Source organism: Pempheris klunzingeri, chromosome 9, assembly GCF_042242105.1.
Source record: "Pempheris klunzingeri isolate RE-2024b chromosome 9, fPemKlu1.hap1, whole genome shotgun sequence".
Classification (NCBI taxonomy): Eukaryota; Metazoa; Chordata; class Actinopteri; order Acropomatiformes; family Pempheridae; genus Pempheris; species Pempheris klunzingeri.
In genome coordinates this window covers 5,839,500-5,857,181 of record NC_092020.1, presented here as the reverse complement: position 1 = coordinate 5,857,181, position 17,682 = coordinate 5,839,500, and the positions used below count along the sequence as shown (strand labels likewise).

The following is a 17,682-nucleotide window of genomic DNA, read 5'->3' as shown; positions in this document are numbered from 1 at the left end:
ACAATGACTACATTGGTCAGTTGCTGTTTCTTGCACACTTGCACTTTTCCAGAATATTTAATCAAATTATAAAGCAACAAACACTTTTCTCTGCTAAGAGATGTTATCCTAACTCCACCTTAAGTTTCTTTTAATCATTTTTGACAAAGTGTGAAAGATTCACTGCTCTTAATGCCGATGATGAGGATACACCTGCTGTGCAGCTCCACAGTGTTTTACTTTGGTGCAGATAGACATGAGGCAAATTTGGTCCTGGGAGTTGTTGGAACTCCAGCATAATTGAACAAATTGCAAATAAAGAGCTTCAATCTCTCAAAGCAAGCTGACAAGGGAAGCTGAAATATTGTTTCATAAGTTAGAATTAGACAATGTATTGCCAACATCTTCTCAATTAATGATCAGAATGTTCTTCTTCAAAAGAAAATGAAAATCCACTTCTCAAAAGCAAACGTACTATTTCTGTATGGTCAAAGATATGTGAAGCATAAAAAGATGCAACAACAAACGTGTCGTACACACAGTATCCACCACAATCCTATAATAGTTCCAAGATAACGTCTGAAGAGGCAGAGTAGGACATCTGGAAGACAGATGAAGATACTCCATCTGTCAGCATCAAAGATCACCACAACAAAGAGAGATAAAGATAGCCCACCTTTCTGAGCCAAAGATAGCCTGATATAGAACAAAAGGGATGTTTTAACTCTTTTTTTTGCCCAAGAGATGTTTGGAGAGCATAACTTCCGTTTCAAAAAATCCTTTCCTCTGGTTTACATAGAAGTTGACCAGAACAGTTGCCTTGCTCAAAAGAACCTTGGCTGTGAGAAAGAGAACAGTTACCTCTGTTGCCCAGAGTGACGAAAATGCCATTTTACAACTTCATGAATATCAGGCGTCGGAAGACTGCATGCCAACTCCTTACAGTCTGCCACAGCAGGGCTACCGATGGAGAAGAATGCCAAAGATTAAAATGGCTTTCCAAGAAAAGAGTAGGACGCCTCAGATTTATCAACACAATAGCAAACTTGTTATTTTTAAATGTTTTACCTGAAATATCTACTGACACATTCTTGGCATAAACATGTCTAATTATTTAATTTTGAATTTGATCTAATTCTGTGGTAAAATAATCTAAACAGAGACATTGAGAGAGCATCAGCCAAATCCATCCTGTCTGAAACAGGCACTTTGCTGATGCAGTGAGGAGGGTGTGTGCAGCGGCAGCCGCATTAGTGTGTGGGTGGTGTGTGCAGTACATCTGCATGTGTGTGCTTGTGTGTGTCTATGTGCGTGTGTGTGTCTCTAAGTGGGGTTACACAAAGACCTCTCTCATTCACAAACTGAGCCATGTGGCACTGAGCTGGTCCCTTTAAGAGGCATGTGTCAGAGTTTTCTACTAAGGCTGACTGCTGGAAAAGGTGAGTGCTGATACATTATTCACAAGCAAGGGCACACACACACACATTCTCTCACACACGCTACATAACTGAAGGACATGTACATGAGTTAGGCCGTTGTGAGTGTGCTGAGCCACGGAGAAGTGCACTAATACCCACACGTCAAAAAGCGAAGTTGATCAGTATGATGTCAGTTGCACATAAATGAGCAAAGCATGGTCTATACATTCTCTCTTTACACACACACACACACACACACACACACACACACACACACATATATATATATACATGCAGGCAGCAGAGGGGAGAAATCCTCAGCCTTCTGTTATTCAGTGTGCATAATTTATAGCAGCCCCAGATCTCCCTGCTAATGACAGCACACTGGGGCATCTGCAGCACAGCAGCAACAGCAACAGCTAACTGGCATGGCTCTGTGTGTGTGTCTGTGTGTGTGTCTGTGTGTGAGTGTGTGTGTGTTTGTAGAGGTATAATGCTCTGTTGAGACAAGGACAGTGAGAGACAGAAGGAGAGAGAAACAGAAGAGAAAGAGGCACACAGAGGGTGTCTGAAATAGACACAGATAACGCAACAAAGAGGGGAAAAGGATGAGACAGACAAGTGAGGGACCTCTCACAACACACACACAAGCACACGCAGTACTGTCACTGATTCAACTAGTGAATCTCCCTGAATGTACATTCATGTTAACATACATACATACATACATACATACATACGTCTGTACGTTAGTCTGAGCGCCAGCTTTTATTTTGGTGTATGGTGCAAAGCCTCTTAATTTAAGAATTCCCAAACTATTGTTCCCAGTGCAAGCTGCAGTGTTTGCATATGATGCACATGAGAGGCCAGAAAAACTCAGATTCTGTTATGGCCCCACAAGCACTTCTCTCTCACTCCTGGCTAATAGAGACAATGGTTCACTGCACACCTAAAGGTGTTAACTACAAAGAAAGCCATAATGGGATTGCTTTAACGACTTGTTCAAGGGTGTGGCCTTGGATATGTTTCCTGCTACAAGGATTGTTTTGACATGCTGCCCCTGAGCAAAAATCTCCTAAATCTGGGATTTGGAGATCAATGCCACAGCGGTTTTGCCCTCCAGCTGCTGTGCACACTAGTGTGAGCCTGAGCTGAAAGACAGCAGCGCATGTTAGCCTAGAAAAGTTATACTGCTGCTGACACACATGCAAACACAGTCTCTATGCACAGGCAGTCAACATAGTGGCATATGCATGCATATTACTCTGTAATTACACACCATCACTAGCTATACACATTTATACTACATACACACAAGTGCTCTGAGTCTTCTCATAGACGACTTGGTTTAAATGACAACTTTAAAGGAATAGTTTATAGCACTTTGGTGTTTGTGTGTTACAGTAAGTACTGAGCTTAAGTCACAGTTAGTCTGGCTGCATCCAAAGTGAAGAGAAAAGCACTCCGATCCACACCTCCAAAGCTCGATAAATAACACAAAATATCTTGTTTGTTTAACCCATACATGGCTGGAGTAATATGCTGTAACTAGTTCCGTTTATCCATTAGCCCAGTGCCATACAACATAACCCAGCTATTGCACATGTTGCCCAGATGAAGCTGGCGAGCACAGGTTTTAAATTTGGGATCTGTGCAGGCATAACTGTACCAAACTTGGCAACCTCACTGTGACAACAAGAATTAAAACCCCCAGCACAGTCTTTAGCCCAACAAGTCGCTCCCTCTAAAACCACAAGTTGTAGTTTTTACATTTCTGTATATGTATACAGACGCAAGTGAGGAAAAAAATGTCTGTCTTGTGTTTAAGACTTATGAACAGATGGAAAAAGGATTTGTAAGGATAATTTATCTATTATTTACTATTATTCTATCATCTATTCATTTACTTTTCTGTTGAAAGGAAGCTGTTACTGTGCTGTGTAACACAGCCACGGTGCTATGTGCCTTCCAATGCCATGGAGGTGAGGAGAACATTAAGGAGAAAAGTAATCCTTGAACGTTTTTCTTTCCTCACTAATCTCTTAGGGCATCTGTATTACGGTTTACACAACGCAGACACAGTCTGTGAATTAGTGAGCTTCAGAGGTAGACATATCTTTTAAGTAATCATCCTACATGGTTGAGATGACTCCAATTACATACTTATATATATGATTGATGTCAATCTCCTAACTAAAAATCCAATAATCATATTTCCCCAAATGTTTAGGCCGTCACTAAAAGCACGATGACTTTAAGCTAGAGGAGGGTACAGCACCACAGCACCACAGGAGTTTACAGAATGGCGTGAAATTTTTAGAAAAACAAAACTATCACTAAACTTAATGTTCTCACTGTCAACGAGGTAAAAAGAGGCTCTGGCTATTATTACGTTTTAAAGTGTACTTTCTAATTACATCTATTTGTAATCACGAAGCTAAAGATCTCTCCCTCTCTTTCCCTCTCCCCCTCGCTGTTTCTCTCCTACTCGGCGTGGCTGACTGACAGGAGGGCAGGCATAAGCTGAACCACACACTCCAGCTACAGTCAGCTACAGCATGAAGAGAGAGACAGAGAGAGGGGGGAGAGTTGAGCTATGTAGCAGTAGATACAGCATCAGTGACAGGAGCATGTTTGGGCATCAGATAATGCTATTTTAGGAATTAACTGTCAATGTATCTCAAAAGGCATGCCAACAGCAATGATCAGAGGAGACCTACATTACGCTTAAGACTGCCTGGGATGTTGGATAGGATTGGTTTTGTACTTTTTAAGATGGGAACGTGAGTTGTCCACAGTAATTTTCTCTGAGAAAAGCAGGGAGAGAGTAGTGAGGGGAAAGCAGTGAAAGACAGCAGATCTGAGTGCAGACATACGTGTGCTCTCAGTGGTTCAGGACAGAACAAAGATTCCCTATCAATTACTCTTCTGTAGCCGCGAATTCCTTGTAAAGAAAGTTTGTGCTCCGTTCGTTCACTTCAGGTGCTGCAGCCAGTTCGGCAGAGTCTGATCTGCAATTTTGCCTCATCAAGCTGGATACTGTCTTGGTCAGAGGTGTGGCTTGGAGGGTGGAGTGGAGGCAGGGGAGAGGTTATTGGATTAGCTATGGCAGACTCAATAGCATAAACGATAAGAGAGAGAAACCTGACAGCTCTCGCCATTTAATCAACATTGGCTCTGCTTTTGGAAGATGGCTCTGCTATCTTTTATAGTGCAAAAAAGATTTACTGTCTCATAACTTCTCTCACAGCGAGGGGTCTGTGCTTCTAACGCAGCTTGCTGTAAATGTCAACATTACTGCAGAAAGTCTGAATTAAACCTCGAGACAGTAACCTAATAAGCAGTTGTTTTAAACAGATATTAGCATAATATTTATATCGCAGTCTACATTAAAATTAACAAAGCTGACATCATGTGGCTTCTATATATTCACGTTATCACAGAAATATAAAGAACACGTCTCTAAATCTCAGCAAGCTGGTCCGACCGGTGCTGGTCATGAAACATTGCAAACGAGCTTAACAATGTAGCTGTAATGGCCATTCTTTTCTCGTACAATGGCTCGGTGACGCTTTTGCAGTGTTGCCGTAGTGAATGCTCGCTCGCATTTAAGGCTCTGATATATGTGCCAGAGAGGAGAGTATGTACTGTCATGGCAGCATAAAAGTCTGACAGGTTTGTTAAGCTGTGTACCTCGTATCCAATTGTGTTCAACGAGGAAAAGTAGTGCTGCATCTTCAGTCTCTCCACATTCATTTTCCCAGCACTTAACAACAAACACTGTCTTTTACTGGGTTTTCAAAGTGGGAGAGAGAGGACAGGTGTACCGTGATCCTGTGGGCACACACCATTCAAACATTCAAATAACAGTTTGCCGAATTACAGACAACAATTTAACACAGAACTGTATGAAATTGTCTGAAAGATCTAAACTAGTCTCAGCTATGAACTTGTATGCTCAATACAGCCTATGAGCATTAAAATACTGAAAAAATGAAACAGACTTTGGTAACTGCAGCCAAAGAATGAGTAGGAGTGTGCACAGATGTGGGCGTTCCAGCTGCTTGGCTGTGATTGGCTGTGTTTAGACTTTAGGATTTGGGATTGGTTAGGCTCAGGGTGTGTGTCTGCTGACACGCCCCTTACCCCAACCCATCTTTAAGCTGCAGTTACTCCTGCCTCAAATGAAACTCCTCTACAGCATCCTCTCACAGGCTGATCACTGGCCAGGAGTCGTGCACGGCCGTACCCTGACTTTACTGCGTCCGCCCAATGAGAAGTGCGAGGGGGAGTCCTTGCCAACAACCAGTTGTACGCATTTTGCAGGGAGGGATTATTTTGTTATGCTTCACTGAAGGTCTATATGGCTGAGATGTAATAAGCATACAAGTAGACAAAAGTGGCTGCATTTGTCCTACATAGACAGTAATAATGTTTGAATATTGATTTCCAGTTGTTAAAATGGGCCCCAACTCAACTTCACCACAGTAGAATTGTCTTAAGAACTGGAGTGCAAACATTTTCATAAATCATTCAAGGCTACTAGGTGCAAATAATTGTTATAAGAAATTATGCATTTTTGGTTGACGTGTTCCTTTAACCTTGTGGCTGTTTCTGGGCATAGATTTTGCTCTTCTGCGATTCATTTTTGCAGATGAATCCAATCAATCGGTGGAAAGAAACAGAAGAGATGATGGTAGCAAACGTTAATGCTCGTATGACGCTGTGGACACTGGTTGCCACAGTGCATCTATAGTGTCACCACACACTCTGCGGTGTCTAATTAGGTTGTGTTTCTCCCTCTGTCTCTGGCTTTTGGTGTGTGTGTGTGTGTGTGTGTGTGTGTGTACAGGGTGAATCAGCTCATAAGTGGGTATCTCCTCTCCTGAGCTCTTATCCCTGCCTGGAAAATGTGTTTTAGACTGAAGCCTGATTGCAACAGCACTGTCATAAATAAATGACTTGATAATTTTAGCATGTCACAGAGGTAAAAATAGAACATCACATCGTTAGTTCAAATGCTGGATGAACCCTTTGTTAAGACATCTGAGTTATTCCCCATTATTTCTATTCCAACAATTCAACACTTTATAAGCACTGGTGGTTTGCATAGAAACTGTGTTGATTCTGGATTTGAGGAACTTAAAGACAGAAAATGAATCTTTGCATAATCACATTGTTTCAAGGTTTTTTTTCATCACGTTCACGTAACAAAGATGATGAACCCTAAAAGGTTTACAGTTGTGCTCTTAAAGCTTGTTTTAGATAAATGTGTGACACTTCCACAGTTAAAATCTTATCCCCCTCTTTTGTGCAGTAGACTACTCCCTGCCCGTGTACTTCAGCACTCAGGTTTACCACAGGACAGGCAGATGAGTTAACACAGGAGTAGATCGTACAATTGTACTTACATCATTTAAAAAGCAGAGTAGCACTTAAAATACTGAGAACACAGGTGGAGTGGATCATTTGCTCAAAAAACCCGCTTTGTCTTCCAGAGTATAGTTAAAAGTAAAGGACCTGAGTGCCTTTGCAACTAGAGATCGATTAATATACATTATACATACATCACCCTGTCTTAAAAAGCTCAGCTCATGTGTTGTTTGAGCTGACCCTGATTCTGAATCTTTTATTTTACCTTTGGAATGAAAGGGGGTCCGTTTTTTCTCTTTGGCAGAGAAAAAAGAAGGAGGGAAATGTGAGAAGGAAAAGAGACAAAGTGCATAACCCTCATCTTAAGAATTAAGTCTAAGACCTTTTTTGTGTGTCGTGTTCACATTGTTCATTTATATGAGCCATTCTGGTGACAATAAGTTAAATAGAGTTTCTCTGCACATAGCTTTTAATCACACTCACAAATGTATGTTAGTCAGAACCAGGAAGTGCCACAGAAGTTTCGGGTGACTGGCGCAGTGAAAGAAAAAAGGCAGAATTCCAGATATCCATGGTGGAAACTTGCAACAAGTTGAGAGATTTGAGGTGTTACCACCACCCACAGACTGTCAGCGCTGGTACTGTCAGGATTTTACCACAATCTGATATAAAACAGCGACACATTTGGCATGCGACACTGGCTGCGGGCAACTATACAAAGTTTGGAAAGGAGGTTAAACCTCAAGACAAGGTTCCTGTCCCTGATTCCCATCACAGGCTCTGCCTAAATACCTCTTTCTCTCTCTCTCTCTCTCTCTCTCTCTCTCTCTCACACACACACACACACACACACACACACACACACACACAGGAGCTGCTTGCTTTGTCTGTGTTCCACCTTCAGACTCCAACTGCGGGCTACAGTAATGTTGTGATGATGCAGATCTTGCTGGAAGTTTCAGTATCCACTGATCATCAGTGCCTGTCTAACCATCAGGAGGAAGCTGCAGTTTGGGGCTTAACCCCGGGTTTAACTTAGGTTTAACTAAGACTCCGTCTGTCTCTCTCACACATGCACACAAGCGTTCCCCGCCACGCTTCGCATTTCATTATGGGTGACCGGGTTATGGAGGATTGAAGTGTCAATCGGCTCGCGCGCATGCATGTGTGTATGCACGCTGACACATTGTATAGACTACACACGCGCACGCGCAGCCGGAGAGCGGCGACTGTCTCCTTACATCACCATGGCAGCTTCAGTGGCCCTTATAGTGCGGTGTGAGTGTATGGCAGGTAGCACGGAAAAGCCTTAAACTTACCGCAGTCCTCGCACAACACTCTCTCCACATCCTTCTTCAGCTCCGGCTCGCTGGCGTCCACAGGGGCGTACGATGCCTTGAATACCAAGGGCTCGGCGGTCGGGTCCATGAAAAAGATATATCTGTGGTCCTTCTCCACCGTGGTGCACGGGGCCTCGGAACCGAAGTCCCCGACGGTCACGAGCTGCTCCCTCTCGAGGCCGCCGCTGTTGACGGGCCACACGTCCAGCACTTTGACATTCACACTGTAGGGCTCCCGGGAGGAGACGTTCTCCGGGGAGGAGCGCACCTCGCCCTCGATGACCACGGCTGATCGGTACGCCTGGTCCTGGAGGGAGTTGAGACTCGGGGCGTAACAGGCGAAGGAGACCCCGATGACCAGCATGGAGAAATGCACTGGATCAAGCCTCATGCCGTCAGCCTGTGCTGTGCTGCAGTGCTGCTGGGCGGCGGAGCGAGCTGGAAGAGAGAGACGGCGGCGAACGGGCTCCGGCAGAGCAGGCAGGGCAGAGCGGCAGACCTTGTGGAAGTGTCCATGCCATCTGTGTCTGCCGCTGCTTTCCCCATACGGCTGCTGGCCTCGGATGGGGGGACACACCAGCCTAGGAACCGGAAACGGCCCGCTTCTGCATGCTTAAAAATGTGATTGCTGCATTCTCCTTCACCAACCACCCTCCCCCTCTTATCTCCCCTTTTCCTGAAAGGCAAAACAAGACTCGTAAATTAGCCTCCTCTCGAATCCAGGGCTGAAACCTCTCTCTCTCTCTCTCTCTCTCTCTCTCTCTCTCTCTCTCTCCAGCTAATAGGCTAGCATCGCATGGGTGGGCGCATTGCCTCTCTGGAAAAGAAAAAAGCAGCTTGCGCGTACAGGGGAATCACAAGAAACGATACGCACTCCACGCACACGCACACGCAAGGTCGGGTCCTTTATCCACTTATTTCGATCGCCCAAATGGTCCCAGTCCTGCAAATCCGTCAGTCGGTCAGCAAAATAGAAAAGAGAAGAGAAACCCGGAGAGGAACAGACGGACAAGATGAGATAGCAGCGGTTATCCGGTGAGGCGATGCAACAGTAGCGCGCACCCTCCAGCCGCGTCCCCTGCGCCCCTCATCAAACGCGAGCGGCTTACGTGAGCAAACATCACCTGCCCGGTCACTGGCGTCGGCTCGCCACGTCCTGCGCAAACACCCTAATGACCCGGGCACCCACCGGCACACCGCCACCGACCCAACCAGCATGTGACCATGCCAGTCGACTATGTTAAACCTCTGCGGGTGGGTGCAAGAGAAATCACGCACGCAGTGCACAGACACACGGCACAGAGTGCGTCTGTAGCCAAGCCCTGCACGGCGCCCACTGTGGATCTCCAGTGCAAGAGGTGCAAGAGAGGCTATAGGCGACTACTACACACACTGCGGATAGCTGTTGCGATGACTAACGCTGCGAAATTCTCTCAATGGATTCCTCAGCATGGCGAGGCGAGCTGGGAGTTTTAAGACTTCGGCTTTAAATGCTCTCAGACAAATGCGCTCCCTGCACGCTGCAGGAGAGCACACCCAAAACCTGACATTTTCCACATTATCATTATTCGAGTCATTGCAGTTCACCAATATTGCCTGATACTGTACAGTTTAACGACTCTGTATGGCAACACGTGGGAGCATCAGTTACCCCAACCTGCGGGTGCTTTGCCAATCCTGCTCAGCTACAGCTAATAAACCACTTTTTTCCTTTGAATACACCTCCACCAATGAAACGAGAGCTTTGCACAATATGCTCAAGCTTTTTATGGTGACCACAAGTATCCCCTCCTCCCTGCACAGCAAACCAGCCCCTGCCTCCATCTCTGTATCCATCAATCAAGCCATTCATAAGATTCGCCTTTCCCTCCCTGACAGGAGCTGTGCGCCCTTCGCTAGAGGTCAGAAAGCCTTTCATTGTCCATGCTGAGAAAGGGATAAAATATAATGCCATATAGGGGACATATGGACAGGCCTTTTCTTACTATAGATGACTGAGATGATAAAGAAAATGTATGAGAGGCCATTTCATCACAGTATGCAGCTACATCACGGCCTCATCCACCCATTTCCCCATCAGCAGGGTCAAGCCGGGAACCGTTCTCTGTCCGTGGTGCTGAAAGGCTTGACAGGTTTAGTGCTCTGTCCCAACAGGCCAATCACATGATCTCATGCAGACTGAAGGCCACAGCCACATTGCTGCAATGAAGGCCTGCCTCCTCACTGTGTGGACCCTTCTTCACTGTAATATATTACCCTAAGATCCAAAGAGTCAGCCTCTTTTACTGGGAAGAGAAAACACAGCTTCTGCCTCGTGTGCTCTCCGTGGTGCTGAACATGCAGGTTTTGGATTGTCTCGGTCACGTGTTGGGATTGTTTCTCCAGTTCTGGGACCCCCAAAGGATTTCCAGAGTTAAATGCAACACTTCAGAGACTGTGATCCGTCCAGTGACCCACCCCCACCTCTTTCCCTCTCCGCCCACTGCCCACCAATTCACCGATCTGCCTCATGCGTTCATTAGAGTCCCCATTCAGAGACCCGCCACACAATTAGATAAAATTAATAAGAGTTTCTAAATTAACCTTGAAGGCAAATCATTTGCTGACAAAGTGAAGGGGGGATAAAAAACATGATTCCTGCTGACTGACCAGGGGAGGATGGCCACCAAATTTCTCCATGATTCCCCTCATACTCGTGCTGGACCTGTGGGAATCATCAGAGGGGCTGTTTTTGGTAAAGCTCTGGGCTTTCAGCAGGGTGTGGATGAGGTCACCTGGACTGGCCTCTTGTGGTACACCTGCTGTCCAAACTGCTCCACAGTCGCTGGCTTTGTATCTGTGATGCTAAAACATACTTGTCTTAGTGACACAGCAGCTCTTCCTGTTACAGTTATTATACAGAGTACGTCTTTGACCGCTTGTCCCAGATTTTCTTTTTGCAGTCCTCTTTCCCTCATTTTCTACATCACCAGCAATACTCATGAGCAAACTCAAATCCCAACTGTTTCTATGCCCCTTGTTCGCTACATGTGGCTCTGGAAAACAGACATCAGTGGCTCATCTGCTCAAACCACAATGGAAATGAATGGACTTAAGCTAAAAACATTAAGGCTCACTTCTCTTCCAGGTTAACAAGCCATCTTTAACTAACTCATCAGTGGGATCACACAAACTGTCCTAAAAAGACATTTAATTATGGGCATATGTGATGCTTGTGGGTTTTATAAGAATTCTGCCTTGTGACTTTTATTACTTTTTGGCCTCCAATGTGAAGTTTTACCAACTGACATAGTAAAGAGAGTCTGCTTTCACTTCAGACATTTCCTTAAAAAAGGCTGATCCACAAACAATACGTGAAAAACTTTGGGTTAACATTTAAAGTGTATGCTGTGATGATCCTTTTCTAGATTTGTCTGTTGATACTGATAAACTTCTAGAGTCATCCAATCCTATTAAGGCCATTTTTCTACTTCAGGTCTGCTCCGCCTATCCGGGCCGGCTGGGAATGTTTGTTGTTATACCGAATACGATCCAGTCAAACCTGAAAGAAACTTTAATAAGATCAGAAAGTGCTAAAGCAAAACAAAATCTTAGCTGAACTGAGGACAAACACTAAGTTATATGAACTCAAAGAAAAAAATATGAATTTACATAATTATATTAAACATAAGAATTGTAAATTGTTATGAGTTGTGAACTATAGTGTATTTTTAAAACTTGAACCCTATTTAAATGTTTTTCTACCTTGTATGAACACTTAATACATGTAAATTAATATATGTTTCTTTGTTTCCAACAAGTTGATTGCCCAAGTTATGTGATTCAGAATCAAATAGTTGGTTTTTTGTTATTTTTTTAAGGCCATTCAGAAGCAGTGACACACAAGCAAGTCCAGTCATAAGCTAATGACGCCTCACAGTGTGTCAGCCCCCTCCCTCTGACTCCCACACAGTGATCATCCACTGTTCATTCAGACATTTCTCTTTCACCCAGCTCCCTTTCTCCTCAGGGACCCTCTGGGTTCACTGTCCGTGGTGCTGAAGGCTCCAGAGTGCTGTCCATGGTGCTGAAACACCCAAACCAATAACATCACATGTCACTTTTGTTCCTGTTCTGCCTTCTATTACTTTTTAGACTGTGTGCACACAGGTGTGATCTTTGTGTTCTGTCATGTGCAGCCTCCTCCTCCACCTACCTACCTACCTACCTACCTACCCTGATGTTAGTAGGCCTACTGCAGTGTTTTAGATTCACATGGGTGGGGGTTAACTTTCACTTGCAATGTACTGCTACACTAAAGGCTGAAGTGAAAATTCTGCGAAACGTTGCAAAAACAGCGCCAGTGTCTTGAACGCAGCCCGCACAGAGTACTACAGTAACACTAACTACAGTTGCTTTCATTTTTTTCATCCTCTTCTCCTCTCTCGTCTCGCGATAGAGCGGCGGAGTGGTTTGACGGGCAGTCGAGGTTGCAGCAGGCAGAGGGAGACGGTGGAAGGTAAAGCAGGGAGGCAGCATCATGGCGGACAGAGACAGTGGCAGTGACCACGGAGGGCCCACCGCAGGCCCCGGCTCGCTGCCCCAGGGTGCGATGGGCGCCATGTCCCGGCTGCAGCACGACACCGAGGAGCTCGCCTCCAAGCGCGTCGACATCCAGAACAAGCGCTTCTACCTTGACGTGAAGCAGAATGTTAAAGGCCGCTTCCTAAAGATAGCCGAGGTCGGGGCTGGGGGGAACAAGAGCCGCCTCACTCTCTCCATGTCGGTTGCCGTGGAGTTCCGCGATTATCTCGGGGACTTTATCGAACATTACGCCCAGCTGGGCCCGACCAACCCGGACATGGTGCAGGATGAGCCCCGGCGGGCGCTCAAGAGCGAATTCCTGGTGCGGGAGAATCGGAAATATTACATGGATCTGAAAGAGAACCAGAGGGGGCGGTTCCTGAGGATCCGACAGACCGTTAATCGGGGGCCCGGATTGGGAAGCGCGCAAGGCCAGACCATCGCTCTGCCGGCGCAGGGTCTCATCGAGTTCCGCGACGCTCTGGCCAAACTCATCGACGACTACGGCGTGGACGAGGAGCCGGCGGAGCTCCCGGAGGGCACCTCGCTCACGGTTGACAACAAGCGCTTCTTCTTTGACGTGGGCTCCAATAAGTACGGGGTCTTCATGCGGGTCAGCGAGGTGAAGCCCACGTACCGGAACTCCATCACGGTTCCGTGCAAAGTGTGGTCCAAATTCGGCAACACCTTCTGTAAATACGCGGAGGAGATGAGGAAGATCCAGGAGAGGAGTAGAGAGAAACGGGCCTCCGAACTGCTACCTGAGGGCCCGCACGGCGGAGATGACGGCGAAGATGACTGACGCGGATTTTAGCGGAGCAGAAATGAAACTACAAAGACAAACCTGAACTCTGAGAGAAAACGAGACTTTTAACTGTAAAATAGAAAGAGAATTTCCAAGGGAATCACCCCACACACACAACCTCCACAGACATGGGAGCACCTCTGCTGTCTCCTCGCTCATTTTACTGGATGTCACCCCACTTACCACCCATGTAACAGTAAGCCGCTGCTATCAAGGATTGAACTGTAAGATATGAACTGTTTCCTACTTGATTTAAATGACAATGAACAGAGTGTTTATATCTCTATCAAACGACAGATTTTGCACACATCAAAGCTATTTCGAAAAAAATGTTTAAATGTTTTCAAACTGGTCATATGCTAAGATTTAATCAAACATAAAACCAGAGGTCTATTATATAAAATGACAGTCTTCATGTAGAACGAATATTTGACATCAGCACAAAGAGAATATATTATGGACTTTATGAAACCAAAATCTGATACCAGATGTATAGTTTATTATAAAGGTACGCAGAATAAATATGAAAGCGCTCTCAAAGTGTATGAATTGCAGAACGCAGCACTGCAGGCCTGTAAACACCTGTCAGCATGCGTGTAGGCTCATGTTTTGAAAAGAAGTTTGGCAAAGTAGGCTATAGTCTTTAATTTGACCTAAAACCTAGTAGGCTAATGAAAGCATTTCTATCATGCCATTATGGAGAGGCTGAGACTCAAAAATGAATAGCCTATTTTGTGCGCCTCAAACAAATGGGATAAATGACTAAAATCTCTGAGCTACTATGTTGAATATCAACCCTCTTGCACCATGTCCATATAAACTTAAATGAAAAAAAAGTGCTAACTTAGATGTACTAATTATGATTTTGTGAATCAGCTGTAAAAAAAAAAATCCTTATTAAGATACCCACGTTTTCTGTGGGTTAAGTTTTTTCTTTGTTATTTTGTTGTTTTTTTCCTCTGGGGGAGGGGGGTGGGGGATGCAAAATGATATGGTCCACTTGTGGGAGCGCAAGGCGCGGAAATAAAAAAAATAAATAAAAAAGACGCGTCAGCGCAGCGCGCGGCGAGGCAACGCATCCTCTCTGACGTCATTACGACCCGTGCCTTATACACTCCACTCGTTTACGTGTTTTCACGTGGATGGTCTGTGACCTCGACCGCTGTACGTTTTCATTTACGAGTGCAGTTATGTAGGCCGAAATATATACTCAGCAGGGCTGCAGGGTTCACACCCCTGTGGTGCATGGAGCATGGGTGGCAACAGCATCAGCCGGCTGAAAGGCTGCTGGGAGCTTGGGGGCCAACACGTGGCAGTGGGCAGAAACGGGCCCTTCAGAAGAATGAGGGGCTGCTGTTCATACACTTGGAAATGGGAGGGAGGGGGGGGCTCAGTGTGTTATGGCACTATGGAGCCCAGAATCCCAAGCGGCGCCCCTGTCCCGGTGGCCTCTTATAGAGTAGAGATGTGTCTCCATGGAGCAGGTGATCGGCCCGGGATGTACCTTCCGTGGCAGCACTGGGTGTTAGCATGGAGATTCATTTGGAGATGTTACGGGTGGCTTTGCACTCCATATGCACCATGGTGTAAAAAAAGAAAAAGAAAAAACAAAAAAAACAACAGCAACAACAAAAAAAAAAAACGAAATCAGGAGCGGCTGGATGAGGCTATTCGTCAGAGCTGAGATGGATGCTGTTAAAGAGCCAGGCAGTCAGCCAGCCAGGCAGGCCAGCCGGCCCGTCCCATGCCGTCAGTCTGAGTGCAGTCCAGTGGATGTAGAGGCCTACCAGTGCAGGGCCAAGGCAGTATCTATCTCTTTATGGTGCTACAGCCCCTTGATCGCTCCATGGGGGCCTCGCCGCTCAGAATATGTCACTTTTGCATTATTTTTATTCTGATGCTCTTTTTTTTTTTTTTTTTTTTTTTCTCTTCTTCAAAGTTCTTTTCTCCACATTATGTTGTCCGAAGCAGGTCAGGTGTCTCCCTCCCAGGCAGAGAGGAAGCCACTGACTAGCGTAGGACATTTCATATTAGTGTGCAATATTGTGTACGTGCCAATAGCGGCATTGTATCACGTGTATAGACTATTAAAAGACGAAAAAATGTATAGGCTATGTGATCAGTAGATATTTTGAAGCATGACGATGAGGTTGATGCATCTGCATTATATTTCCGAAATGTGAAGTCTCTCTTCTCAAGCACTTGCTCAAAGTGAAAAAAAAGTCAGACTAGTAGTGAGGTATTTTTCCTGTCACGTTCTGTAAACCAGTAGGCTGCCTTGTCCGTCTATCAGTGCGCGTAGACTAGTTCGGGTCTTTTACGTCCCCCTACGGAGTCACCCCAGAGAAATACCCTTTCCCTTCTCATTCCTCCCCTAACACACCTAACACACACACACACAGAGCAGACAGACAGGCAACAACCTTTAACTGTCTCCATGTCAGCCTCTCTGCAGTGGGCTACACTGAAGCTGAATAGAATCTTGGGTCCAGGGGTGGCCGGCACACACACACACACCCACATACACAGTCGCTCCCCGTTGAGGCCTCTTGTTGCTATCTGAGTGTTTGGGAGGCCTCTAAAGTATTTGAACTGCACAAGGCCTCCTGTCATTAGAAGCCAGGAAACTGTGTGTTTGGAGCCTGAGCGCGACCCTTCTCTCGTCTGGGACTGCCGATCGAAGGACAGGTGAACTACGATTTGACTTTGGCTTGTCTGCGGTTTCACTTGAGTTAGGCGATAGTGATCGGCCGCAGCGGACCCAAAGGACAGAGGAGTTTGTTGTTGTTTTTACAATGAGGATCACAGTCCTTCTCTCTGATATGGGCAGGCTCTGATCTCAGGTCTGCTTCTCTTCCCCAGCTAAAAAAGGCACTGGCTCATTCTCTGTGCAGCAAAACTTGTCCAAATCCCTAAATACACTCTGTCAGACGCACAGTACATTCCCTCTTTTTGACCTGGTCGACCTCTAGGCTTACACTGAAGTGCTAGTTGACAATCACTGTTGTCCAAGTGGTTAGCTCACCTATCGGCTATATTTAAAGCAGGTTGGCCTACAGCAGCAGCTAATGCAGCTGAGCCTGGTCTGAGACAGGCCCTGTCAGAGTAGCGTGCCACCTAGGTGGCATGAAGGGGAAATACAGACTGCACGGATTGTAGCTTTAGAGGCCTCAGCTGCATAAAAGCTGCTAATGTAGTTACAGCCTGGGCCTGCCAGACATGTGGGATAGCTGAGGCTAGACGGAAGAAGATTTCCCCCGAAGCCTACCTGGGCTGAAACGGTATCACAAGTCCTATTGAATCCTCGATTTAAAAAGTTGACCTGTGCTTGATTGGGCATGCCTGTGGCAAAAGAGCCAAGGAAAATCCTCCAGAAAATCCCATCTGTTCCATGCAGGATGTTTTGGCCCAGGTTTGTCTCCGAGTGTTGGTGAAAGGCCTGATGAAGCCTGGCACCGCACTGTAGGGGCTTACCGGCAGCAGCCTACCACGACCTACCGACCGGCTGTCAGACAGATCCAGTAAGGACTTTTCTCTCTGTTTTAGAGAAGAACAGTCAATTTCTTTTCCTCTTATGAGGGGAATATGTTTCCTCACACTGCCCTGAGAATTATAAAAAGCCGATTTCCATTAAACACATGTACAAGCCACCTACGACTATGTGCCCAGCAAAGCCGTCTGAGGTCAATCTGAGTTCATCTTGAGTTCAACATGAATCTGGACACTTTGTTGTGACACAGCACTTATTCCCCAAAGTGTTCTAGCTTTAGCTTGATTGAATTTAGGCCTCCAGGAGGTGCATGCTACATGAAGACTGGAAATACAACACTTCCTTTCACTCTTTCTCTTTCTCTAATGGCCAAATATGAGGAGAGCCTGAACCTTGTTCACTTTGTGATTGCCTCACTCTGTGAAATGCACACATTTTCTTAAAGATTAAAAGATGTGTCCTCTTGTTCTGTTACAGACTGAAATCGCCAGGTGCTACTGGGTCAGTTGTGTTTTTAGTGCAGAATGTTTCTGTTGGGCAACGTGACCCATCCAGTTTGGGTCGTAGCTGCATCTGGGTTACAGAGGAGGGTGGGGGGGGGGGCACTTGTGATTTTGTTGAAAACAGTGTGATCAAATCTGAATTCTCAGTTTATGAGAGCTCGCCCAGTGTCACAGCAAAACCTGGAGTGACCTTGCAGCCATGTTGTGCCCA

At 45.7% G+C, this 17,682-nt stretch overlaps 2 protein-coding genes across 2 annotated transcripts in view; one reads left to right on the top strand and one right to left on the bottom strand.

Annotated features, from left to right (window-relative positions):
- nrg2b (neuregulin 2b) overlaps positions 1-8,501 on the bottom strand; it is a 45,123-nt gene extending 36,622 nt beyond the window's left edge. The window contains exon 1 of the mRNA XM_070837032.1: positions 8,090-8,501. Within this exon, the coding sequence (XP_070693133.1) occupies positions 8,090-8,501 (412 nt within the window). The remainder of the gene's footprint in view (positions 1-8,089) is intronic.
- Positions 8,502-12,555: 4,054 nt separating this feature from the next.
- On the top strand, positions 12,556-14,426 carry purab (purine-rich element binding protein Ab). Its single transcript, XM_070836798.1, has one exon. The coding sequence runs from the start codon at positions 12,630-12,632 to the stop codon at positions 13,473-13,475; it is 846 nt and encodes a 281-aa protein (XP_070692899.1). The 5' UTR covers positions 12,556-12,629; the 3' UTR covers positions 13,476-14,426.
- The last annotated feature ends 3,256 nt before the right edge of the window (positions 14,427-17,682 follow it).